This window comes from Lycorma delicatula, chromosome 7 (assembly GCF_047948215.1).
Source record: "Lycorma delicatula isolate Av1 chromosome 7, ASM4794821v1, whole genome shotgun sequence".
Lineage (NCBI taxonomy): Eukaryota > Metazoa > Arthropoda > Insecta > Hemiptera > Fulgoridae > Lycorma > Lycorma delicatula.
This window is the reverse complement of record NC_134461.1, coordinates 4,433,814-4,461,169: the sequence shown is the minus strand read 5'-3', so window position 1 is coordinate 4,461,169 and position 27,356 is coordinate 4,433,814. Positions and strand designations below refer to the sequence as shown.

General features: G+C 32.0%; 1 protein-coding gene across 3 annotated transcripts in view; it reads right to left on the bottom strand.

Moving 5' to 3' along the window:
- Positions 1 to 2,451: 2,451 nt before the first annotated feature.
- Positions 2,452 to 27,356, bottom strand: part of LOC142328195 (glycoprotein 3-alpha-L-fucosyltransferase A-like) — a 181,231-nt gene continuing 156,326 nt past the window's right edge. For all 3 annotated transcript variants that reach the window (XM_075371769.1, XM_075371770.1, XM_075371768.1), the window contains exons 5-7: positions 26,226 to 26,498; positions 18,311 to 18,468; positions 2,452 to 15,168 (exon numbers count right to left, since the gene is read on the bottom strand). In XM_075371769.1, the coding sequence (XP_075227884.1) occupies positions 14,799 to 15,168; positions 18,311 to 18,468; positions 26,226 to 26,498 (801 nt within the window). In that variant the 3' untranslated portion in view covers positions 2,452 to 14,798. The remainder of the gene's footprint in view (positions 15,169 to 18,310; positions 18,469 to 26,225; positions 26,499 to 27,356) is intronic.

Sequence of the window (27,356 nt, the reverse complement as noted above, 5' to 3'; positions counted from 1 at the left end):
GAGTAAAATGAGCTGGAGCACTGTCTTGCTCTATCTGAACATGTTCCACAATATCCTTCTCTTGAAATCAAGGAATTAACTGTATTTCCATGATTTTAAGAATACCATTCACATACTCTTCAAAAAAATATGTCCTAAACAAGTAACATGTCATCCCTGCACGTACCATATACGAAATTTAGATCCGGTGCATTGTGATCGCCGTTCCGCTCCGGTACTGGTCCGGCTCGAAACCGCATCCCAAATACCTCGGCCTCCCGGCCTCTTTGCAATTTCCACATGGCTGCCCGAACTTTCACCACTAAATCGATTGGGAGAGCCTTTCCCAATACGGTGGTAGCCTCGTAAGAGGTTGTTTTAGAAACACCACTGCATACAATTAAGGCTCTGCGCTGAGCACTCCTTAAATTTTGAAGAAGTGCTTGATCTTTTTCCATACCTATGCGCCAAATGTACGCCAAATAAGAGGTCATACTTTCGATGACACCTCGGTACACCGTGTACAAATGACGGCCCGACAACCCATACTTTTTCCAAGCAATCCTCCTAAGTTTGTACATCACTGAGACGGCGTCCGCCGGAAAGGCCTGTAGTACCTTTTCGGAATTCGACGTGCAGTCCATCCTGATTGGGGTCTTAATTTTAAGACTCTGAGTATCTTGTATAAGGGCATCTGCAAGGCAATTCTGCTATATGCGGCGCCTGTTTGGGTAGGCTAAATTTGAAAGCTATCGGGATATTTTGTTACGGGCTCAAAAAACCGCTAATGGTAACGGGAGGTTACCGTATAATTTCACGGGAGGCGATGTTGGTGATCGCAGGTGTGAAATCGATAGACTTGATTGTGTCTGAGAGGCAACAACATTATGTCGTTAAGAAGTCAGGTGAATTGACTTCGGAGAAAATGTAGGAGTTAGAACAGCATGGTACCGCCCTGTGGCAGACCAGATGGGATGACACAGTGTGGGTATTATATGCAAGATCTTTTCCCTAATGTTTTTGATTTACGGGACGCCTCTTGAGTAACCCGAACAAGTATATGATGCAATTTCTTTAAGACATGGCGCTTTTCGGGACAGACTACAGAAATTCGCCCTGGCGGACTCTGGTATGTGTACCCAATGCGGATTATTGGACGATGTGGTATATGAACGTGCTAGGTATGACTTAGTGTGCACGAAGACCATTTGTCGGTTTAATATTATCGAGTCGACACTTGATCTTCATGATAATCGGGAAAGCCGAGCCAAATGGATGATCGTAGAAAGTTTTATCCCATTTTTGACGTTAGAAAGGATCACTGAAAGGGTGTGATGTTCTGCTTGGACTTTCCTTCTTTGTGTTTATGTTTGGTTTTATTGTTATTTTGTTTAACAGTTTGCTAAACTGTTGCTGTTTGGTTTGTTTTTCATCAGTTATGTTTTACTTTGCATTATTTATTCTTTCGGTTATGTTTTTTGTTATGTTTTATGTTTTTAGTTGCGTGTCGAACTCATTTTTACCTTTCGGGTAGGTAGAGTACAGTTTCTTTGTTCTTGGAAAGTCATCGAGTCTTTGCTAGATGTGTTTTATTTGGAGAATATGTCAGTTAGTTATGTCATAGAATATGTGTTAGAATATGTTATATGTGTTAGAATATGTCATAGTTACCTATGAGGAATGTGGCTTGTGGCGTTCGAATCGGTGTCGTTCTGACTGAGACTATACTGAAAGTATGATTGCCGAGGTACTGAAGATGGCCTCCGGTAAAGCCCGCAAGTGCTAGACACGGATGGGGTGGCGTGGCGACCGAAACCGTCACATGGAGGGTGTCTTCCCCTGTGGGGTCAGGATGTGCGATAGTAAAATTATTTTTTTGGCTAATTCAAGCGCACAAAAAGCTTTCTCCACAAGAGTAGCGGCCATCTTGCCAGGCAGTTCGGCGCACAATAATCGTTATTGATGTCAGAAACATCATTTGTACCTACTTAAAAATCTTCCCTGTAAAGCCGTACCGGTTACTGTCTACATGTAAAAATTAAATTTTTCGCAAACCATCGAACGCGTCGCATTTGTAAATACCCTTGTATTCTGAAATTTTTGTGCGCAAATATAAGAATTTATTCGCAGATTAATAAACAGTAAAATAAGATATTGTCGCTCTTGTAAAAAAAACTGATTTTATATTAATAGACTGTAAATAGTTCACAAAATTTACGCAGACTCTTTAAGTGAAACAGTGCTCGTCATCTAGAAAAACAGCGATCTGAAAGAAATACTTGTTTCAGCGTTATGTATGGAGTAACGATAATTTTCCTACCGATGCCGAGGATATATTTAAGTTCTGAATAGCATGACTTTTTAACCACTTGTTTATTATTAAGCCGATGGATTGTTAGCTGAATCGATAGATAGGGGTTTTTACATTAAATAATAACATCTAATTTAAATAAACAAAATAAATTATAAGTACTGATTTATTTAAATAATTTTATAACGTAAACAATTATAAATACAATTATACAATGTAACGTCTGATTTTGTGTCACCAATATTTTCAACAAATTTTTCTCTAATTAGTTAAACGACTATTATACTATATTATTCTATGTACAATAATAACTGAAACAAATATTATTATTATTATAATAATAATAAAAATACTATATTTGACTAGCACAATAATTCTATTTATAGTTTTTATATATTATATCTTTTCTTACCTATTTACAGTATTCTTTAACAAGGAAAAATATTTTTATATACGTTATTATTATTACAGTAATGCATTAAAACGTATAAATAAAAATATACTTTATTCATTCATAAAAAAAGATTGATTATTATTATTTATTTTGTATGTAAAAGTTTAGATTATTTAATTATTTTTCTATAGCGTGCAGTGTTGATTGCTTTTAAAGAGACACTTAAAATTTGTTTTTGATTATTTTTTTCAATTCCTTCATAATAACTATACAAACAGCTATTTATTTAACAAAAATACTACTTCAAAAAAAGGAAAAAATACAATTTCTTTACAAAAAATACTAATATTATTTAATCGTAAAACAACCGTGTATATTGTGTTATATTGTAAACGGTTCATTTATAACGTGTGAAGAGCCTCTTTATCTGATCTAACGGGACCGACACGATGTTAAATAATACTGAAACGAAGTTGAATAAGGCGATTTTTTTTCCTAACAGTTCGTTTATAATATAATTAAAATTATTTAAGTTTACAGTTCACGGGTGAAATTTTTTTATAAAACAGTATCGTTTAAAATTTTAATTTCCTCGTTTATTTTTCCGATTCGAGAGAATACATAATCCGAGCGTCGCATGAAAGATTTCAAAATAAAAGCGTCCTTTTATTCGGCGAAAGTCAACGCCGATTAAAAAATATTTTGTTCCTTCGACACGATCCGTGTTTTACCGACATTGTCATCGGCATCTATACACGATAGTATCGTAGCGTTCACTCGGTTCGTGTTGTTTATCGGCGACGTATAAATATAATCTGCGTATAAACGACTAATTTACTCCGTCAGTCGGCGCTTAAATGACAAACATAGACTTCAGAAGCAGGAGATAAAATAGATTACAAATTATTCAAAGATGAAGATTATCGGTGGACTTTCTGTATTCAAATTGTAAATATTTGTGTTTTATTAACGTTACGGTCGATTCTCCTAACGCAAATTTTCACGACACGAATTTCGTAAAACGAACTTACGTTAGTTTTGCTATAACATTTTGCATCCGATCTACAACTCGAATCCCGGGTTTTATGACAGAGCACTCTCGCTATTTTACTTGTTATTTGTAGCGTTCCAAAACGTTTTATTATACTACAAGTAAATATTTCAATTTAGAATTACCGTATCGTGGAAATTATATTTCCAAGCTTCAAGTCCATCATTGAATTTCAGAAATCTACCGATTTTTATTAACCGGTAGTCGCAATATGTAATTAGCATTTCTACGGTGGATATTTACTTAAAAATACAGTTTTTACAGTATTAATTTTAGAAATCTTTACGTATACGTATGGTTTTAGTTTCGATCCGATTTAAATTTAATTCAAACCTAATTTTTAATGTTTTAGGTTAAATTTTAGCAGAAAATTTTTTCATATTACCGTAACGGTTGAAATTCCTTTAATGACATGACATGTTTTTACGTTGACTGTTACTATACTTTTAGCACCGAAGTTTTTGTACGATTACAATCGATTGTTACGATATAAAACATTTTTAAATTTAATCAAGCGCATATGATGATGCACGAAGGTTCGAAAGCGCTTTAATAGATTTAACATTTTATAATTGTCGGTAAGTTGTATTTTCGTTATTTATATTTAAATATTTTACGCTATATTCTTAAGAATAATTAAACATTTACTAGTTCAAATAAGATATATTTGTAAAAATTAGCTACTTTTTCCGATTAAAAGTATTTAAAAAACAGCGGAGGGAAGTACGATGTATTATTTGTAATACCGCACGATAATTTCCCCGCTTAATAACCGTTACGTATTCTTTAATAGAGTTCTCTACAATATTATATTATTCGGAACCACGAGTTGCGTTATCTGAGAACAGACCGTTTGCTTAAATTATACTAAATTAAAAATAGCGTTAATCTGATTCGGCGTACGGTAAACAAACGTTTCTGAATTATTGAACGTTGGCGTTATTGTTCGATAACAATAATAATACGGTACGTGTCATCTAACAATATCGGTTACGTTTAATGAAAATTACTTTTGTTTAACGTATCGTCGTTTTTAAGTAACAAGCCGATAAACCGTACGTAAACGGTTAAATATCGGCTGCGATAATTAATTACATAATCGCTAATATTTGACCGTAATGTATTTAATTAAAATCTAATACCGGTACGTCAAATCGAACTTCGGTCGGCGTATAGTTTAAATTCGATACCGGTAAAATTAATCACGTTTTCTGTATATCCGGGCGGGATAGCAGCAACAAAATATAGTCTAGGGAACCGTAAACAGAACACCTTCGTTTCTAAACCGGTTGTAAATGCGCTTATAATGCGTATTTTCTTTTCCGTATCGAGTACGACTAGGATTAGCGACATTAAAGTCGGAAAACGGCTCGAAGAGTAGAGGGAATAGAAGCTAGTAAACATCCCTCAAATCTGTCGTGTGTCCTATCGCACAAAAGGTCGATGACGTGAGCCGGTCGCTCGTGTATGTTCCAACTTCTGTCAGGAGCCTCACTCGTTTGACCTATATACATCCTTGAATCGCATTATTAAAAGCGATATTTTTAATAATACAATTTTTTGCTACGATCGATGCAGAATTACCGATATTAATAATAATTAATTATATCGCTAATATATAATAAAAATTACTATTTTAAGAATCTTAATAATTATTGGAATGATTTGAAGTATGGATTTTTGTTTATAACTTTAAAAGAAATTATTTACGCGGCTTATTAACGACCGACAGATAAAAAATTATACTATTGTTTATTAAATATCAATTCGTAGAAAAAATTAATAATTTGAAATTATTTAGAAGTCGAGGACAGCGATTTTTTTTTTACAGCGTAAAGCTGTTAATTATTTAAATTCGGTATATTATTTAATTTCCCATTATTACAGGGTTAGTTGCAGGCGATCGTAAAAAAACATCTAATTTTTATTTTTCTTACAAATAATTCTCATCTTTTACTTAAAATTTAGTCCGATATAAAATCGGCATTCGTTGTTATCAGATTTCAGAATTTATACGGGTATTTAACATCGGCTGTATATTAACTTTTTAAAATAATTAACGATTGTCATACGGTGACCTGTTAATCGCTTACTATTTACGGTAAACAAACCGAGTCGTTAAATAAACCGCCGTCTCTAAAGTATCTTGTAACGAATCTATGAAATATGATTATTAGTTATCAAAATAGGAACGAGAGAATCTCATTCGTTTTATTAATAAGATTCTCTCTTTTTGTTTTAATTTATTTATTTATCTCGTCTTTCTGATTTTATTTATTTAATAAAAGACGATAACGATGAGTTAAAGAAGTTTTAAAAAATATATAATAGAATTGATTTAATTAAAGCGGCATAAAAAAATATTACTTTGCGATTATTTAAATATCATACGAATTGAAAAAAAAACAAACAAACAAGAGCCGGCAGAAAATTACTGAACGGTAATCTTGTACCGGCTTCAAAAAGTCAAAATTTACAGGCTAATTGTGAAGTATTTTTTTAATACGGCTTTTAGATCGCATTTATATATTTTTTTAAATTTATTAAATTTTTCTTTTACGGTACAATTTAATTAAAAAATTCTCCAGATAAAGTAAACGCCTTATCTGGAATAACGTGTAAAGCGATCGTTAGAAACGTTTTATCTATAAATAAAACGAATCATTGAAATCAATCCGTTTAGCGAAGCGTAAGGCTTGAATATACATTAAATAATATATACCGGTTGAATTGAGAACAGCCGGCTTATATTAGTTCTCATCCTGCTTTGTAAAAACAGACTATTTCATTTTAGAAAAAGCTTAAGTTACGATTACCTTCTAAATAATTTCATATAAGTAAATCAATCGAACAGAATAACAGATATAATATTATTACGATATAAAAACTTTTTACGGTAACGCAAACTTTCTTAAATAAAATAAACGGTAACTATTTAACAGCGTTAAACGATGACAAATCGTAACGGGTAACGTAGAAATTAAATAATATTATTAAATTAAAGAAAGAAATCGTAAAATTCATAATAACGGTAACTAAAGAAATAAAATAAGCATTTTTTATTTTATATTTCTTGAGTAGTTATACTAATTGTAGAATTATTAGAAGTATAATTTATATATATATATAATTAATCGTCTAAAAACGATTCGTTTTAACGACTACTGTACAAGATACAACAAACAAACTACTGTACTAAGACTAGCTTTTAAAAATTTTTTTCTCGTTTAAAATTAATTTATAACCGTCGTATTTTTAACTAAATTAAGTTGTGCTATTATATTATAAATTTGTTATAGATTATATTTATCGCGCACGTAACATAGCCGTATACCGAAATTAAAATGCATATAGATGAATAAAATTTTATTATATTTTTGCTTAATTTTTACAGTTAACCGGATGATATCGATGGCGTGCTGTAGCTCGCTCAAAGAGACATTGTTTAATTTTACGATGTATAAAAACAGGTTTTTAATGCGCTAAAACTTACTTTTCGGTTTTGTCTTTTCCTTAAAACGTTTTAATCGTCGCGGGAACGATAGATTTCAGATATCAACCGAACGGATTTTATAAACAAAATTTTTTGATACTCTTTATATCTGAAAATTATCTCGATATTCGGTAACCTTGTCGTGGAAAAAAGATCCTTTGAATCCGGTCGTAAGATTATCGAGCTTACCCGACAAAAAAAAAAATCGTATCTACAGTTACAAGAGGTACGACGTTAATTCTCTCTCGCCGGAAGAAGCGATTCCTCTTAATAACCTTTATTAAACCTAAAAGGTTAAATTTTATCGACGTTCACGTTTATTAATTTTAAAATTATTAAAGTTCACAAAGACTCGCTTTCTAATTGTAAACATGTAACCGTTCTTTCAAAGCGACTATCGGAGGGAACATTTTAAGGCGACACAAAAATGTTTCCTAAAAATGTTGGCGATTTTTTGCGGCTGTTTGATGAATATAACGTCAAGAATTCTCACTGCCTACTGTCGACAACCGTGTCGGTAGAAACGCCGTTTAGGAAGTTACTATCGTTGCCGAAACGACTTTCATTCGTCTGAAACCAAGACGAATACAATTTTTAATGATTTTTAATCGTGTTTTTTAAACGTCAAGTATTAACTCGTAAAATAAATACGAAAGAAAAAGTAATATACAGATATTATACGTAAATATGTATTTGTTTATCGCGTAGACCCGTCAAGGTGAAACATCCATATATATATATATATATATATATATATATATATCGTATACGTATATATATTTATAAATAAATATATTTTCTATTTTTCACATTCGCAAGCGTTCTTTTATTTACTTATTCGTAAAACACATTATCGGCAGGCTGACTTTTAGTTGTAGTTACTTTTGCTTCTTTTTATTACGGATAAAAAAATAAATTTTATAGCGAGTGAAAAACCTGTATCCGGGAAAGGCGTATATGCTATATCTATAAAATAATATAAAATTACAAAAACGATTTCTTTGAACAATTTGACAACGATTTAATAGCCTTTCGTCGATGAACACTAATCAAGCGATTGAAAACAATCGCTTGACGTTTGAATCGCTTTTGTACGACTCATTACTGTTGAATTCGGTATAAAACCGTCAAATAATAAAAGTAATATCCGAGCAAAAACAAAAAATCAAATATCACCAACTTTGACGGTCATTAGACGTTAGAAAAGCCAACCAGACGTACTGAAAACGTTGAACTTCAACGACCTTCAGGAAGCGATCGATTGAACCCGGCTTACGCTGCTGGTATTTTATGTTACTTCACGATTTAATTTGCATGTAAATTTATTACAGAATTTAATCGAGCGGTTGCGATGTAAACGTGTGGAATATTTAGTAATAAAAGGCGATGGCCGAAAAGAGAATAACCTGTGGCCGAGCTGATTCTCACAATCGTAAGACTTGTTCGTCATTTTTATTAGAATAATTATTAAATACCCCTTGATCATAGAGTTATAATAGGAGTGTTTCATTTTGTTTTTTTTTTACGCCGCATACACGGTGCACCTCACCTACTGTTGAACGGAAATTCAGACCGCAATCTTTAGCCTTCTTGCATCAATCTTATTCGATAATTATTAAAACGCATGCGTGATTGATTATCTGAGATCGTTTAACTTAAAAAATAATAATTTAAAAATGCACTTTTATGAGATAAGGCCATATTACATTTGAATTTTTTTTAAAATTATTTTATCGATTTTTTTGTGCGTTTTCCTAAAATTTATTTTTCTATATCGAGAAAATAATCAATAAAGATGAATAAATTATTAAACATTACAATTAATTATAATAACAACTACTTGTAATAAAAATTAAACTTATTTACAATTTTATAATATTTTCAGTAACTTGTTTTTGTAATACTTTAAGTCGCTACGAGTATACTTATTTAGAAGTCTGCTAAACTTAAATATATAATACAAAATTAAATCTTCGGTAAAATGAAAAAAAAAAATTGTCATAGTTCATCTATAATTTTTTACCTGTAAAATAAGTATTATTGTAGTTCAGTGCTGTGATTTATTTTTTTTTTTAAATCTTATGGTATAAACTGTATAATTTTTCGAGAGTTCCTCGATTCGGCTGACTTTCCCTGAACTATTTATTCCGTTGATGAATTTTAAATTCAGAATATATTTGATTTTAGATAATCGTATTATCGACTACGTATGACGATTTTACATCGCTTAACGTCACATTAAGTTACCGACTGGAACTTTCAAGTTTAGTAACGTCATTATAACGTGAAATTTTGCGTTATTTTGTTCGCCGTAAATTTAGTATTTACACATCTGAACGATTTATTTGTTCGGTATCCTTTAATATATAACAGCGATAATTTTATATTTCTCCAAATATAGTGTAGACTGAAATAAATCTGCATTTATTATTTAAATTCTACGATTTAATTAACAAAAAGCTTTTTTTATTATGAAGATCATTTTTTATTAAAAAAAATTAATAACTTATTTCAAAATAATTGCGACGACTGTTCATATTCAGCGTCTTGCTAAAAAAGCCGATTCGATCTCTTTAAAAACGAATTCGTATATCTCGTTTGATTTGTCGTTTTTTAAAATCGTTACTTTTAACTAACAGAAAAATAACGCTAATGTATATACCAAACGGATAACGGTTGTATTTATTTTTACTACGAAAATTAAATTAAAAATTATTTCATATTCTATAAGAAAATGGAAAACGGATAATGCCCTGACCCTTGATATTTACAGTGCCGTATATATTATTCAGATTTAAAATTTATTACGCGTATAAATGTATTAAAATGGACTACTATTACCCGATATATTACCCTATATTACCCGATAAAGCGCTCGGCTTCGGATTCGCTTTTTTCAAAGACTACATATAGGGACCGATCTAATTTTTTTAATATGTGAACGACAGTTTCGCGAGCGATGACTGCGCACCGACCGATTTAAATATATACGGCTCAATTTTTAAGATTATCGATCTACCGAACGGAAACGCAGAAAAAGTTAGAACGCGTTCGGCTATCCTTCAAAAGCAAGCGAATCCGTATACTTAGTTTATTAGCGTACACTTTGTGAAGAGAAAATATTACCCGCTACTACAGCGCTTTTCTCAGCGTAATCGATAAAAGATACGGTTGAAAAACCTTAATGCACGTTTAAAATTTTTTAAAGTTTTACGTTTCAGTCCGTTAAGGTTTTGGTCGAATCGGTTTAACCGTATATATATAAATGCGCACGGAAACATTTATACCGATGTACGACTTAATTTTAACTATTAGTATTTATTTACACGCAAACGTACTTTTACGCTTGATTTTACCTCGAGAAATTTAAACTAAATCCGATCGCTTTGAAAAAGTCTTTTCAGATTCAAGATTACTTTTAGAAGAATAAAGAGGATTTTTAGTCTAGAGGAAGTCAGCTTTAAAAAAAGGAAAATGTATATATATATATATATATACATACACACAAGTATATTTACAATCTATAGCAAAGAAAGTTTTGATACAATAGCAAATGCATTAGTGGGAAGACATTTATACTGTCGGTTATAATTAAAATAAATAATACGCTATACTAATGATAAACATAAAAGGCACAGCACTATATGGAATGACTTTTTTAAAATTTTATTTTTTACGAAAATATACCGTTCGTTATTAGTATTACAAAAATGCAATCAGCTGTTTGGAAAGTTATATCTGAAATTACATCTTTTTAACATAAAAGGTTTGTTGTACGTAAATTAATATCCGTTTCGATGTAATCTTTTCTAATTAAAAATTACTGATAATGAAATTACAGTTGATAGTAACCCTCGAAGTGCAGTGAAAATATTTACGTAGGATAACAATAATAATCTAGAAAACGTAGGTTTTTTCTTTTCGTAAATTTATATCGGTGAAAAAGTGCCGTTAATTACCGTAGACAAGATAGATGATAGCGGCGTAACGATTAAGAGATAATCTTAAAAGAAGTTTGTATTCTTTTTAGGCGGTAAAATTTCAACAAATAAAATTAATAATTTATTAAACACATCAAAATGGGTTTCCATATTGAATAGGTTTCCGGCAGAAAAAAATACGTTAATCTTAAAAATATATTTCGAGGTTCGGACAGATATCTACGGAGTAACGCTCGACAGGTAATGAAAGTATAAACAATAGGAAATTCGGACGGCTAGAGAATAAAAGTTTTTGAAACGTCATTTAAAAAAAAAAGAATATTTAACGATTTGAAAATTTTCTTAAAATAAATCGGTAGGTATAAAGGAAATAACTGAAAATCTGAGATAGAGCGAATAGAATTAATAACAGGAAAATAAGATTATACTTAAAAACTGTTTTTTCAACAACAAAAAAATTAAATCTCAAACAGTTTCAAAATTTAAAAAGTCTTTTAAAGATTACACCGACGGGTAATCGTACGATGAAACCGTTCAACGGTAAAATCTCTCATCGCTATTAATAAAGTAAAATAAATGTTTGTCAGCAATAAGGACCGATATCTAACAGCGTTTTTCAGTTTAAACTTTATTGTAATCTTTTAGTGAAAGTTTTTAAACGTAAAAATATTAAAAAGCTATCCCCTCCATGTATAAAATGCCGAATAGCACAAGCTAAACGAGCCTTCAGGATGAAATATAATTTGTTTACATCAAAAATTAATTTAAATGTCAGGAAAAGATTTTTGAAAGTGTATGTTTGGAGCGTCGCTCTATATGGAAGTGAAACTTGGACGATCGGAGTATCTGAGAAGAAAAGATTAGAAGCTTTTGAAATGCGGTGCTATAGGAGAATGTTAAAAATCAGACAAGTGGATAAAGTGACAAATGAAGAGGTATTGCGGCAAATAGATGAAGAAAGAAGCGTTTGGAAAAATATAGTTAAAAGAAGAGACAGACTTATAGGCCACATACTAAGGCATCCTGGAATAGTCGCTTTAATATTGGAAGGACAGGTAGAAGGGAAAAATTGTGTAGGCAGGCCACGTTTGGAATATGTAAAACAAATTGTTAGGGATGTAGGATGTATACTGAAATGAAACGACTAGCACTAGATAGGGAATCTTGGAGAGCTGCATCAAACCAGTCAAATGACTGAAGACAAAAAAAAGACAAAAAAAAAATCCCCTCCATTAAATTTTGTTAACGGAAGGGGAAGAGGATCTCTCATCGACGGTTTAAGGTCCTCGATATACTACGTTTGTAGCAATTTGAGCCGGCGGTTTTAGTAGTGTAAATGTTTTTAACCCGAATTTATGCTCATTTTTATTTGGATTGCCTTATTCTTATTCTAATAACGCCGATAAAAATTCTCATTTTATTCGTTTTTAATTAATTATTATTTACATTGATGTTTAGCGTTTGTAATCGTTTAACGATTAAAATAGTCGTCTAGATAAGAATTAAAATAAAATTTTTGCAAAGGTTTTCGAGCGTACTAAGTTATCTGTGTAAAAATAAAATACGCAGACAAAGAAGAAACTGTACGCGTCCAAATAATTTACCGCTTAAAAGACGTAAAATTTTAGTCGCAAAATAACTTAATCTTTTTTAATCCGAAAGATAAACCCGCGGTAGTATGATATTTGATTTTACGTAAGATTTCTGTAAAAAGTTTAATAGTTGTACTTCTTTAACGAGAAACTAAAACTCGCATCGAGTTTAAGTCGAGTAAAAGCTGTTGCAGAAGACTTGAAATACAAAGAACCTCCTGCATCAAGGTTTTGCCTTCTTAAACGCCCCGAAATTCATACACTTCTCATCGCAAACAGAATCCTTAACCGCCCGTACAAAACTTTGCACCGAAAAGCTTTGACGGAACGGGCTGAAAAAAGGGAATAGGTCTGGGAGAATGAGGCGCTTTTACGACGAACTATAAATTTCACAAAGATGTACGTTCTAGAAAAGTATCGGATTACAAATTTACCGACCGTCCGTTTAAACTTATAAATAGTACAAAATACTCATTTAATTACTATTCGGTTAAGAATCGCCCAACAGAAAGGGAAAAATGTTCAAACTACGCACTACTTTTTGGCAGGTAATGGATCCTCCCCCGATACGCATGTTTCGTTCCGTTAATTAAATAACAAGATATAAAAGTTTTATCTCGAACTGTTCTGTGGAAATTCCCCGAGTTAACCGTTAATTATTTGTATTATATTCGTCGAGCTTAAGGTAACGAGTGAAAAAAGGTAATTACAAAAAAAATAGGCAAATCTATCTAGTTTCCTAGCCGCCATCTGCGCACAAGAAATTATGTTACGACGAGAATATTAAATATTAGTGAATTTCTTAGGTATAATGAAGGATCGTAACCTTAATCGGAAATGGCCTTGTAGATTACATCGGCAAAAATATATATATTTATTTTTATTTTGAATGAAAATAAATTACGATTCGTTTTGAGATAATCGTCTAAACAAAATTTGGAAACGTAGAAGGTAATGTTTATATGAGGTAAGGATAATCAAACACGAAATGCGCAAAAGATCTTTTAAAAAGTTAGAATTAATGACTTCAGTTTATTATTTATTTTGACAACTGTAAGCCGACCGCCCCTATACAGTTACTAATGAAAAATGAACTTTGTGGAGCGAGAAATAATAAGCCTGACTGCAAGGAATGAACCCGGTACCTTCCGGATGAAAGAAACGTAATACTTTTTCTGTAATATTTAAAAAGAGATCGTGAATTAGAGGTAGCAGAGTTTCGGGTGATCGAAAGAAAACATAGGTAAATTAATAGGACTGAATTATAAACTAAAAACTGAAATCTTTGTACGAGTATCTGAACGTAAATGCAGATAGCAAACTGAATATTCCTGTAGTTCCGTACTTAATGAACGGGTAAAAATTTAAATAAGCGCGTAAATGTGGAATCAAAAGCTAATTTTCTACCGATGAAATAGTTAAATTTATTTATCTTAAACCATTAATACCGCGATAGAAAACAATTGAAGTACGAAATTATCGTCGGTTATTTAAACTCGTTTAAATTAAATAAATTCTCTCGTTTAACGTACGGCGATAATATAATCTCTTTATCCATAAATACAGGAAGAACTTCACGATCGAATAAAGGAAACGCATAACCTACCGGCGGAAAGCAAGCGGAAGAGCTGTAAGTTTAACTATGATATATGCGGTTTTTTCCTCTAGTAAAAATGTTTTATGTAACTATATAATAATTTATTATTATTTTTTTTTTTATATGAATGCGGTCACCAACAGCAGTGGTCATTAGTCCAATGGAAATGAGTAGCGTATAAAAAGACGTCACGCCTGACCGGAACCACCGCACGAAATACCGAGACGCTACCTACTCGGCCACGGAGATCGGCCCGTATTAATTTAAAAACCGTTTTTTTTTCTTTTTTTATTAAAAAGCTGATTGCACTTTTATTAATTAACAATTTTCATTAAAACTGAAACACGATTGCTTAACTGAGCATTTAAATACTTAATTTAATAATAATATGGAAAATATTTAAAAACGATAACGATTTAATTAATTAATTAAGTCGACGACTACGGAGAAGTCTCGTAATTAATTTTATTATCTAAAGACCAATTTTTATTAGCTTTTCTCCACGACCCTGTCGTGCAGATACCGGGACCTCTCCACCATTCGTTAATATCGCGATACGATTTGATAGGAAAATTATCATCGTGTAACAACGAGCACAGCCGACAGAAAAAATGCGTGTTTAAAAATTCCCCCATTCCTTTCCATTTAAAATAAGAGTTATACAAATCATTATCTGCGTCTAATTTTAATAGATAAGCGGCTAATTCTTTTGGCGATTCAAAATCATCGACGTGTATGAAAGAATGTCTCGGTGCGCTTTTATAATAATCTTCAGGCGGTGCTCCCATTACGATAGGAAGCACATTATGTCTGAAACAATAAAATAAAGCAGATTAATAATAATAATAATAATAATATTAATTTATATATAATCCATTTTACTTGTTAAGTAATTACTAAGTTAAAAATGTAAATACAGAACGATTCGCCTAGAGTTACCTGCGTTTTCTGAGCTCATTCTTCGAGCGAAAATGTTTCATGAAGAATGTACGAAATTCATGAAACTGTACACCTGTGCGCGCGCATCCACCCACACACACACACACACACACACAACACACAGAGAGATTGTCCCGGGAGAATTATGCTAAACTTCATAGGCGTCTTTTATCTTTTTATAATAAAATAATGAAAAAAATTCACATAATCACGGGTCTGAAAACGCTTCGTTAGCGAGTTAACGAAATCGGGGAGAGATTTCGCCCCGATTTCTGCTCCTCCGCTTAAATGAAGCCCTACTAAAATTATGTAAAAGTAAACTAAAGGGAGAATTTAGTAGTTTCTTATGATTTTCGCCCTGAAAACCTTTTAAAATGGGTCCCAGAACTGTATCGCCATTATTTTATACGAAATAAGGTACGATAAACAAAAAAAATTTAGTTGAAAAACACAGTTTTTTAGCTTTGGCGTAAAATAACTTTGTTAAATCGTCAATAAACAAATAAAACTTGTCGGTTAAATCGATAGGAAATTTAATTCTGACAAAATTGATAAAAATAAAGTCGATAAAAAAAAAATAATAGTGCAAGAAAATAGTGTATTCTTTAACGCAGAACGATATGGAAAATGCCGAATTACAATTTTAGACTAAAACGAAGAGCCTTCTAATTTAAAAGCAAACTAAATTTCTAAAACCAAATAAAACAGCGTGTTATTCTTACATTACATCAACTGTTCAAAATGTCCGCCATCAACCAGAAAATACATTTCAGAATTACAGATGAGATAGCTTATTCTAGCGTTCTTGGGTCGCGTTTGATTTCTTCAATTGCCCACCTCGTTAGTTGTAAAAGTTCATTTTCATTTTCTGATTTTTTTGCGTACACTAACGCTTTCATATATTCCAAAAAAAAATAAATCCAAGGGATTCATATCTAGCCGGCCATAGGTGAGGTCCACCTCGACCGATCCAGCGATTAGAAAATGTTTCATTCGCGTAATAAATAACAGGCCCGTAAAGATGGGCGATTGTGCCGTGGCATAGAAAATAGATATCGGCTCTCGTACTAAGTCATCCTCTAAAAGTATTGACAACTCATTTTGAAAAAAGTTCAGGTAAATATTACCTGTGAATCTACTGTTGAAAATGGAAGATCCGGTAAGAACATAATCTATAATCCTATAAACATTACTTATAATCATATAAACATTACCTATATATAACATTACACATTTAATGAAAAAAGGAGCCGGGAATTAATTAGTTTCAATGATTTCACGAGGATCGTCGTGTTTCCAAAAATGTTTGTTTCGCGTATCGTTTATCCATTACTTCATCTGTAAATAATATCAGCGATGGAAATGCGTTGTTTTATAATAACCGTTGACAATAATTCAGCCGCAGATTGTGTTCTTCGGCGGTTGAGTTTCATTCAATAAACCGCACATCTCAAAATCTTTTCGCTAGCCGTAACTCGCTAACAAAGCGTTTTCGGAGCCGTGTTTATACGAACCTTTTTTATCATTTTAAGAGAAAATATGCCTAAGTTTAGCGGAATCCTTTCGGGACGCTTTATATACAGACGATTCACGAAGAATATAAATATAAATATAAACATAGCTTCCGAAACGCTTTGTTAACGAGATTCGGCGAAACATATCGCTCTAATCTCTAATTAAACCTAATTAGGCTTCCCTCTAATTAAGCCTAATTTTTGAGATCCAAGTAAGGGAATAAATTTAGAGATTTTATATGAAATACGACCTGAAAAATTGAAAAAAAATCCCCGATCTGTATTTTTGGTAGTTTTCGAGAAATCTGGAAAAAATTGGGAAAACACATCGGGAAAATATTGGGAGTTGTCGAAAAACACTATTCTATGTTTGGCGTAAAATAACTTTGTTAAACGGGTAATAAATATATCTAAAACTTGTGAAAATTTGAAGTCGAGTAAATCGGTATGAATAAAGTAAAGAGAAAATAAAACAAACGTAAGAATTTCTGAGAATAAATTTTTTTTAAAGAATATTTTTCAAAAATATTGAATCGTGTTGTTTTGTTTAACGCTCGGTTAAAATCTTCCAAATTTTAATGCCTTGTTTTTAAAAAATGTATCCGTACCATCTTATTTCTCAGAATCAAATATTCTACAAGTTTCGTTTGAAACTTTAACTCGTTTATTACCCGTTTGAGAAAGTTATTTTACGCCAAACACAGAATAATGTATTTTTCGATCCCAATCTTTTGTTATTTTAAGCAAGACGTCTCGAAAACTACTAAAAAATGGTTCTGGGACCTGTTTTTTCTATTTTTCAGTTCAGATTTTATATAAAAAACCATTAACTAAATTTACCCCTTAATTTGGGTCCCAAGTATTACAGTCCGCCTAATTTTACCGAAGGCGCAGAAACCATTCGCCAGTCGACTCTCGGTAACGAAGCGTTTCTGACGTATGTTTATATGAACTTTTTTCTTTATTTCCATCAGTACAACGCGTCCTGAAATGTTGTTTCATTCTTCGTGAGTCGCTCTGTATATATACATATTTTTACTCTAGTTAGGGAAAGCGTAATATCAATTTATTAATTTTGAAGCGTGAAAAAATAGAATTTTAGTGCTAGAAATCGGGTTGGTCTAGTGGTGAACGCGTCTTCCCAAATCAGCTGATTTGGAAGTCGAGAGTTCCAGCGTTCAAGTCCTAGTAAAGCCAGCTATTTTACACGGACTTGAATACTAGATTGTGGATACCGGTGTTCTTTGGTGGTTGGGTTTCAATTAACCACACATCTCAGGTATGGTCGAACTGAGAATGTACAAGACTACACTTCATTCACACTCATACATATCATCCTCATTTATCCTCTGAAGTATTATCTAAACGGTAGTTACCGGAGGCTAAACAGGAAAAAGAAAGAAAGAAAAGAAAGAAAGTGCTAGAAATTGATTTAAAAAACAAAACGGCTTTAAGGCTTTAAGCGTATTTAAATAGATAATTAAAATTATCGTACTTACCCTAGTCCGTTTACAAATAATTTTTCAGTTATGTAATCTTTACAGTTTGAATTTTCAAAAGCCAGATAAAATTTATATTTTGTAGTCAGCATTTCAAAACATTTATCGGCTATCGACCTCGGACACTTTAGTTTTCCACAAGCTCCATATATATCGACCTGCATAAAAATTTTAAATTTTAATGATTATAAACGTTATACACATAACGACTTGTAAATTAATACTAACGAAAACCACACAGACTTATGAATATTATACATATAGAATATCTCGAGGGTTAAAGGGCTGATAAATCAATGGTTAAACAAATTTAAAAAATTCTTTTAATCGTACGTCATCGAAAACAAAGATCTTTTGTTTTCGAGTTGTAGCTGACAAAAAGACTTTGTCCTGATTTTAAAGGTTTTTAAAATATTTGGTTATATAAAAATATTAGGAAAAATTACGAGGAAATGTAATCGACCCGAAGAACTGATTTGTATATCCATCGTCTAACTGTTCTTTCATTGCAATTTTTAGGCCAAAAAACCGGATTCGATTTATTTTTAAATTCGGTGCAAATTTCTTTTGTTAAATTGCTAATATCTAAATAAAACTTCAATATAAAATTCGAACAGAATTTAATTTTGAGAAAATTTAGTATAATTAAAGTTAACAAAACGGAATGATTTCGTATGATTTTGACCTGAAAATTGAAATAAAATAGGTCCCAGAATCGTATCTGCAGCAGTTTGTAGAAATCTGGGGTGAAAACCCGTAAATTGAGGTAGAAAACCCTTTATTTTTACGTTTGACGTACAGTAACTTTGTTAAACGGCTAATAAACACGTAAAACATTTAAGAAAAACTTGTACAAAACTTAATTTTGAAGAAAATAGTGTAACACAAGTTGAATAAAACAAAGGAAAGAAAAAATGGAATTTTATTTAGAAAAAGTACATAACTACAGTTGTCGGAAAATTACTTATTTAATGTAAACAAAAATCAATTTTTTTGTGGTGATGTAAAAAATTTGTAAAAGACAAATTACTCTTGAAAATCGGTGTTAAAAAATTTAAAAAAAAAATCTGGAAGTTAAACAACAATTGTAAAATAAAAAATTAATTAGATAGTATTTTTTTTATAAATAACAATAATAAAAAATTTATTTTTTTAATATAATGAATTATTTGAAAAAGTATTTTTTCAAAGTTGGCAATAAAATAACAGCTGATCTACAATGCGCAATACTGTATTAGTGTTTAAATCCACGATGAAAGTAACAAGGTGTAGCATTGCGCACAGTATTCGGCGCGCATGCGTATACGCTCGTCCCAAAATCTCATTTTCTACCGGGTTATTTGAACATATAAGTAAGGGATTTTGGGACAAAAGTTTTTAGTCGTACAAAAATTGTACAAAATTTTAAATACATGATAATGATTAAACGAGCTAACAATCGAATATTTATGAATGATTATTCACTTTCAATATGAATTAGTATTATTTGGTACTGATAAAGTTGTAATATTTATTAAAAATAATAAACAATTTTTTTTTAATAATCATTAAATTATTTTTAAGAATAACACCGCAAAAAAACGTGAAAAAACTTAAGTTATATGATAGTTAATAAGTGAGAAGTTAAAGAACGATGAAAGTTTATTTTTATCTTGTAATTCGTAGTCCGTCGTATTTTGATGTTTCATTTTTAATATAGGTTTTAGTCGAAGTATTCATTTAAGTTTGCCTAAGAATTTTTACTTTATCTGTTATGTGTATTACAACATATGAAAATATACGAAGTGTTATCATAGAATTTCATTTAATTGACTAATTTTTTAAATAACGTACTTCAACTTCTATTTAATGTTCTTATAATACCTCGTGAATAATTTTACGTCAAGGAAAAATATTGATATTTAAATGCAAAAAAAAATTGGCAATAAGACATGTAGTTGTATAATTTTGGATACTTTCGAAGTCTAGTCGGTTTTGTCCTCTTTGTTAACATTTTTTATTTTTATTTATATTTGTAAAAGGGTCGGTTTTGGTTTTTATGTTAATGAAAACTATTTTATTTTCTATTTCATATAAAATGTTTCCATTATATTTTCATTTTGAATTAAAATAATTAAAGTTAATTATTTTCTGAACCGCTCTGTATCTAATAGTACATTAATAATTAATTCAAGGTAAATTGTTTATTAAGAAAAATTGTTATATCGTTAAGAAGTAAACGAAATTAATCATTCAGATCATAATTCTCGACTCCACATACAGTCGATTAAATTTTATATAAAATATACAAAAAAACCTACACTCCATATTTATTTGGAAGTGCGTGTACACGCACACGTGAGTACGGCACTAAATATTTATAAATATTAGAGTAAAAATCCACATTTCGACGCCAATTTTCATATACGTCAATAAATTTTATTCTTTTATGTTTCAAAAGTTTGTTTATTTTTGATAATTCTGCCTTTAATCAAATTGATGTCTTGCTTCTGTTTGTGCGCCGACCGCATAAACGAATTTAAACATCACGGCGGGAAAAGGATTTTGGGACGAGCCACGGCGCAAAATGCCGGGTGTGCGACACCTTGTTACATTCATCATGTTTAAATCGATCTGTAAGGTGCACTAAATATATCGGATATTGTGAACTGTGCTCTCGTTAACGAAGATTTTCTGTGAATTTTAGTTTGAGCGCGATCGTATTGCCGCTGAAGTAATGCCGTACTTATTTACAACAGAGGAATACGCTGATAAGGTAATCGTTTTGAGTGTGTGTATCGGTAACGCTACAGCCGCTGCAGTAGAATATCAATTACGTTTCCGAATCGCAGGATTTCAGATCCCAAAACAATTAGCGCGACTTTTCGCAATCTTCGGGACACAGGTTCACCGACTTGTATTCGTACCGGCTGTCAACGAGCTGTCCCAGCAAGACGCTGTTATTGATGAAGTTATTATCGATGCGGTTCAGCGCAGTCCAGGCGTCAGTACACGACGTTTTTCTAAGCAGATCGGAGCTTCGCATTCGATCGTTAGGAGGACACTTAAACAAAACAAGTTTTATCCTTATAATAAACAGCCAGTTCAACATACACCCAGGAGACGGTCCGCTTCGCTTGGAGTTCTGTAACTGGTGGAATACTAATCGACAACTCTACAAGTACGTTTTGTTTACCGACGAGGCAAATTTCACTCGAAATAGCGTCTACACGCGATGAGCATACACGGGCAGAAGTAAACCCTCGTGAAACGGTGGAAGGCAATTTTCAGCACCGATTTAGCGACAACGAATGGTGCGGCCTTCTACCCGATCGGCTATTTGGACGTTCGTATTACCTGATCCCTTAAACTCTGAGGTCTATTTAAACTATACTTTCTTTATTTATACTATACTTATTTATACTATACTTTCTGAGGTCTATACTAAACTATACTATTTAAGATATACTTTCAATACGATGGCGCGTCTCCCCGCTCCAATTTTTTCTTTTTTGCAATTTTTTCCACTTGGGCCGTTACCTTAAGTCTTCATTTCACTGAGACATGGGTCAGTCGTGGAAGTCCACATTCCTGGCCACCAACATCGGCTAATCTAACATCTTTAAATTTTTGCGTCTGGGGATGGATGAAAAATATTGTATACCAAACAAAAATACATTCTCGTGAGGAATTAATTGTCCGTATTATGAATGCGGCTGAGCAAGAACCGTGTAATTTTTCACTAGCCGTAACTCGCCAACGAAGCATTTTAGAACGTATGTTTATATGTTGTACTTTTTCAATTATTTTCACGAGTAGAATAGGTTTTGAAAGTTCCGGGAGAACTTCGTGATACACCTGTGTATGAAATTATGTTCATTTATCCGTCTCTATCTGTACTACAGTTTACGACGATTATCTAATACTTTTGTCGATACTCGTACTGACTTAATTTATGTAGAAAACGATTCGAGTACATCTTGAAAAATTAATCGTCGACCTCCACATCATTTTATATTCGGAAATTTCACCAAGAAGGTCACAAAAGATATGGATTGGTGCATTACGTCTACCGACGTTAATTTCCGATTTACTTAAAACATTTAGGTAGTCTTTCGGTTCTATACAGTCTATTTTGACGTAACCTAGTTAAGTAAGCTATCTGCAATCATATATACAATATGCATTCGTCAGTGTACACCTTACTTCCTAAAATGATAATTATATTTACTTCGTCAATACTAATTCTGTAATTTTTCGGCTGAAAGGTTTTTTTAAATATTGTTTTCTACTGTGTATATATATAATATGTTATGATAGCATTTTTAATACACCTATAATTCTCTTTGTTTTATCGACGCTCAAAATATAACGGTACATATCTGGGCTCTGGTTGTTCCTTTGCAGGTATTAGTTTTCTATATATATATATATATATATATATATATATATATATATCATCATTTCAGCGTTATCGATCTACTGCAAGTTGGAGGCCTTTTTAGCACGCTTCCAATAAATACGGTACTTTACGATCTTTTGTACTCGATAATACCAATTCAACGAGCCTTTGGATGTTTTTGTGGGCGTTCAACGCCCAACCTCCAACAACCAACATCTAGTGGTATCCATTCAAGCGCTAATCTAGCCCATCTGCCATCAGTTCTTCTTGCTACATGACCTGCCTATTGCCATTTTAACTGTATAAATATCACGATGATATCGTGTACTTTCGTCTGTTCTCTTAGCCATTCACAGATCTTGCTATCCCGTTTGCTAATTCCAAACATATATCTTTTCTTTGTGCTAACACCGGCTTCTGTAATGACTGAACGGTTTACGTTCAAGTTTCGCTTTCATAGTTAAGAACGGGCAGGATGCGTCGATCGAAAACTTTCTTTTTTTAGGGAAAAGGGGAGTTTGTTCTTGAAAACTGTGATAAGTCTCCCGAACGCTTGCCACCGAAGCTTAATCCGTATTTCGACTTCTTTGATCTCATCATCCTCAGTCGACATCCGTCGGCCAAGATGTACGTAAGGATGTTCCGAGTTATTCCTGAAGATAAAAGTCTTTCTTTTTCCTGCAAACTTTTTGAACACGATACGGCTGTTTTTAAGGTTCATCCTTAGACCGTAGGGTTCGCCAGCCACCGCCTGTATGCGTCTTTGTAATCGTTCTGGTTCTTGTGAGAAGAAAAACTATATCGTCTGCGAATCTCAGGCGGTTTAGATATCCGCCGTTTATTCGAATGTCTTCTTCTCCCCGTTTCAACTCTCTAAATACCTTGGAGGAGAAGACTTAAGGAGATGACTTAGTGTCGCCTTTTCGTACAGCTTTTAGTACGTTTATTTTTAATTTATGTTCGCTGACACAGACGATAGCTTTTGCTTATTCGTATATCGATTGTAGCAAGTTTATGTAGACTGTGTTTGCACCCTAGTTAAACAATGCGGTTATTTTGGCTTGCGTTGTTACCGAATCAAATGCCTTTTGTAGTCTATAAAATAATACATAGGGGAATGGTGTACTCGTTGTGTCTCTCTATGACTTGCTGAAAAGTTTTGATGCGATCCGTTGTGCTAAAACCGCTTCTAAAGCTTGTCTGCTCATTTATATATATATATATATATATATATATATATATATATTACTCCATTTTGATTTATAAATAAGAAAGAAAATTTTATTTATTTAAGATAACGAAATAAATTTATTTACGGCAAACAAAAATGTGTGGTTTTCGGTTCTGAGTATTTTGGGTTTTATAACAAAGTTCTAGGAAACTAATGGAAGTATAGTTCTGGAATCGATACGTAAACGTAAACATAAAAACCACCGACAATTTTGTCGTATAATTTGTGCTCCAAATATTTCAATACGTTGAACTTTTATCACCGTAGCGGAAATGTCTTTATTTTCAACATTAAAACGCGCTTGAAATTAATTTTGCTTTTTTTCAGCCGATAATTGCACAAAATGATTTAATTATTAGAATTTAATTAATTTATTATTATTAACTTACGGGCGAAAATTACACAAAGGTGTTTGTAAAACTTAAAATTATGAAGAAATATTAGTAAAGGGTATCGTGCAATCTAATGATGTTAACAATAAACGAAGTTAATAAAAATATAATCACGTTCGATTTTATTAACCGAGTGTTTACGAAGATTATTTATCTTAATTTAAATGTTCTGGGAACGGCTTGAATATGAATTTTAAAATGAAATATGTCGAATGTAACGTAAATAGCGTCCGGACAACCCGATTATAAGTTTTGATTCTTCCCGTGAAAGTAAAACCATCCGTAAAAAAAATTCATTTTGCATTTTTCATCTTCCAACAATTTGCTGTGTTGGATCGAGGGAAACCTCGATTAGAGCGGTATCACAAAATACGCAATTAACAGATTACGAAATAAAAAAATACACTTAATTGAAGTTCATATTAATTATTATTTAAAATATAATCGCGTTAAATATTTTTAAGGTAAATGTAATTAATAGAAAACATTTCTACAAAATAATTCGCAATTCAAAAGGCGTTAATGAAAGTTATTTGAGCGCATGTTTAACAACACGTTGAACGAGATGCAGAAAATTCAGTTTTTTAAAAATAATTTTTAGGTAGTATTACTTAAAAATGTATCCAAAAAGTAATACTGTTACTGTAAAAGAAATATTTTACGGTGGCAAGATCTTTTAAGTAATTTTTTTTATTTATTAAACGGGTAAGATCCTTTTTCACATCGTCGACTTAATCGTTCGGTATCTTGTTTTATGAAGGTGGTTTCAATAAAGAATATGTGTATTTTTTTTAAAGAAAAACAAATTCACAATCGGTAATCTAATCAGAGAAATTAAAATCTTTAATTTTCTAAATACGGTCGACATTATTTATTGGCGCGACTGCCACTTACAGTGACTGCAATCACTGCAGATGACTGCTTGTTGTGACATCCACTTTTTTAAATCTAAATAAGTCGTATTTTAATCTTAAATAGTAAACGTTTAATTAAATAGACGGTTTTAAAATGTTAAAATCCATGTAATATATTTATAAAATTTCTTAACGGTATTCCAGTTAATCGAAATTACAATTTTTATCTGAAGCGATAAAACTTGAAGAAAATTTATAATAAAATACGTATTTATTTTTAGAAGAATCGTATAAATATATGCATGTACTCGGGGGCCGCTTTTTGCGTCGCGTGTTTAAATTCGGTGAAAATTTCATGATATTTTGAACGCGCAAAATTATCCGTAGAATTATATATTTTAAGTTCTGTAGCCGAACAAAAACCGGTCCGCACTATCGCATCGTCTACGATCACCGAACGATATAGTCATACTTGCCATTACTGAAGAATAAAAAACCGAATTTCAGGGAATCTTTCCCGTTGTGAATCGCAGATAGTATCGATTACTCTTTTTTGTAAAATTTAACCGATGAAATCCGGTTTATATAATCAAAATGCGAGGTCTAAATCTCCGTATCGCACTTTATAACTGTAAATATTACGCGGTTCTGATTAGTTTATGCGATCGACTGACAAAATATATTATTTTTGACCGAGCGACGTACCGCGTCGACCTATCAGAATAGAAAATACCACTCGATCGCGGTATACGCTGCGATCCCAGTGTTCCGTTTCGACGAATCGGAGCGCGATAAATCTAGCAAGGGAGTTGGTGCTCTGAATAGGCGACCTTTTATTTCCGGATACTAAAATCAAAACCGGACGCGGTTATATTATTTTCAAAAGAGATGAAGATATCCGACTTTTTTGCGGCGACACCGGGGACTTCTCCCAGAAGATCAACCGTTATAGAGATATTTGTTAATATTTACTCTGATAAATTAAAAAATTAATTAATTTAAATTAAAAATATTTAATAAGAAGAGATAGAAACTACACTTAAACCGTGTCACTCGCCTGTATATGTTTAGCTAATTCGTGTGCGAATTGCAGTCTTGAATTTCTAGCGCCGCAGTTCGATACGAACCAAGCGACTTTGTCCGTTTTATTTCCGACAAAATCTCTCAACGGACCCGGATACTCCATTTGGCTGTCGTTGTAGTACATCCATCTCTCGTAAGGAGCTACGATGTCGCTGTCTCTTCGGTATGTTGCCGTCCAATTGAACACATCATTATATTTAATATGTTGCGTATGATAAGGACACTCCAGAAAATATATTATCCATACCTGTAAAATAAAAATCAAATATACGTAAAAACATTATTCTGAAATAAGTGTACATTTTACTACGATAGGCGATCGTAAAATAATTTTTTAGATGGCTTTTCGAAGACAATCTATTGAAGGAAAAAAATAGTATCGTGTAATTACAAACACGAGAAGAAAACTTCCCGTAATTCTCCTAATTTCTACAGATACTTATAATATCGGGATCGTTAAAACATAAATATTCCTAAAAATTGTCTTCGGTAAAACGATGATGATGATGGTGATAAAAAAAGAAAGAAAATAAATGACCGTTTTGATCGAGAATAACTCTTTAAAATATCGAAGTATTGATAGTGAAGAAAACATAAAACATAATTAAGATCGCTAATAAAAACAATCTCGAACGATAGAGAAACTAAAGTTATCTTCAAATATTTTTATTAAAAAATAGGTAAATACAAATCAACGGAAGGATGGAGCTATTAAGGATATTGAAGAGATGAACGTTGAAGAATAAACAATTCTGGACAGAGGAAGGTACAAACAGAAACAATCAAAACGTTTGAAGGTTTCTAGGACGATAACAGGAGAGGAGTGGGCTTAAAATGAAGAATATTAGGAGGATGTAAAATCGAAAAGAAAAGTTAAACCTAAATAAGGATATTTACCGCGGTATTCGCGATCCGTAGATGCCCAGAAAGTAAAGATTAAATTGTCAAATTTAATTTATAATCTGTATTTAATATTCGAAAAAATATAGGAGAATGAAAGAATTTCTATAAATTAGAAAATTACTTTAATTCAGCCCTTAAAGAAAAAGAACGTAAATAATTATAGAGATAAGATATTTTACAATACTTCTTTGTGAATTTTCCT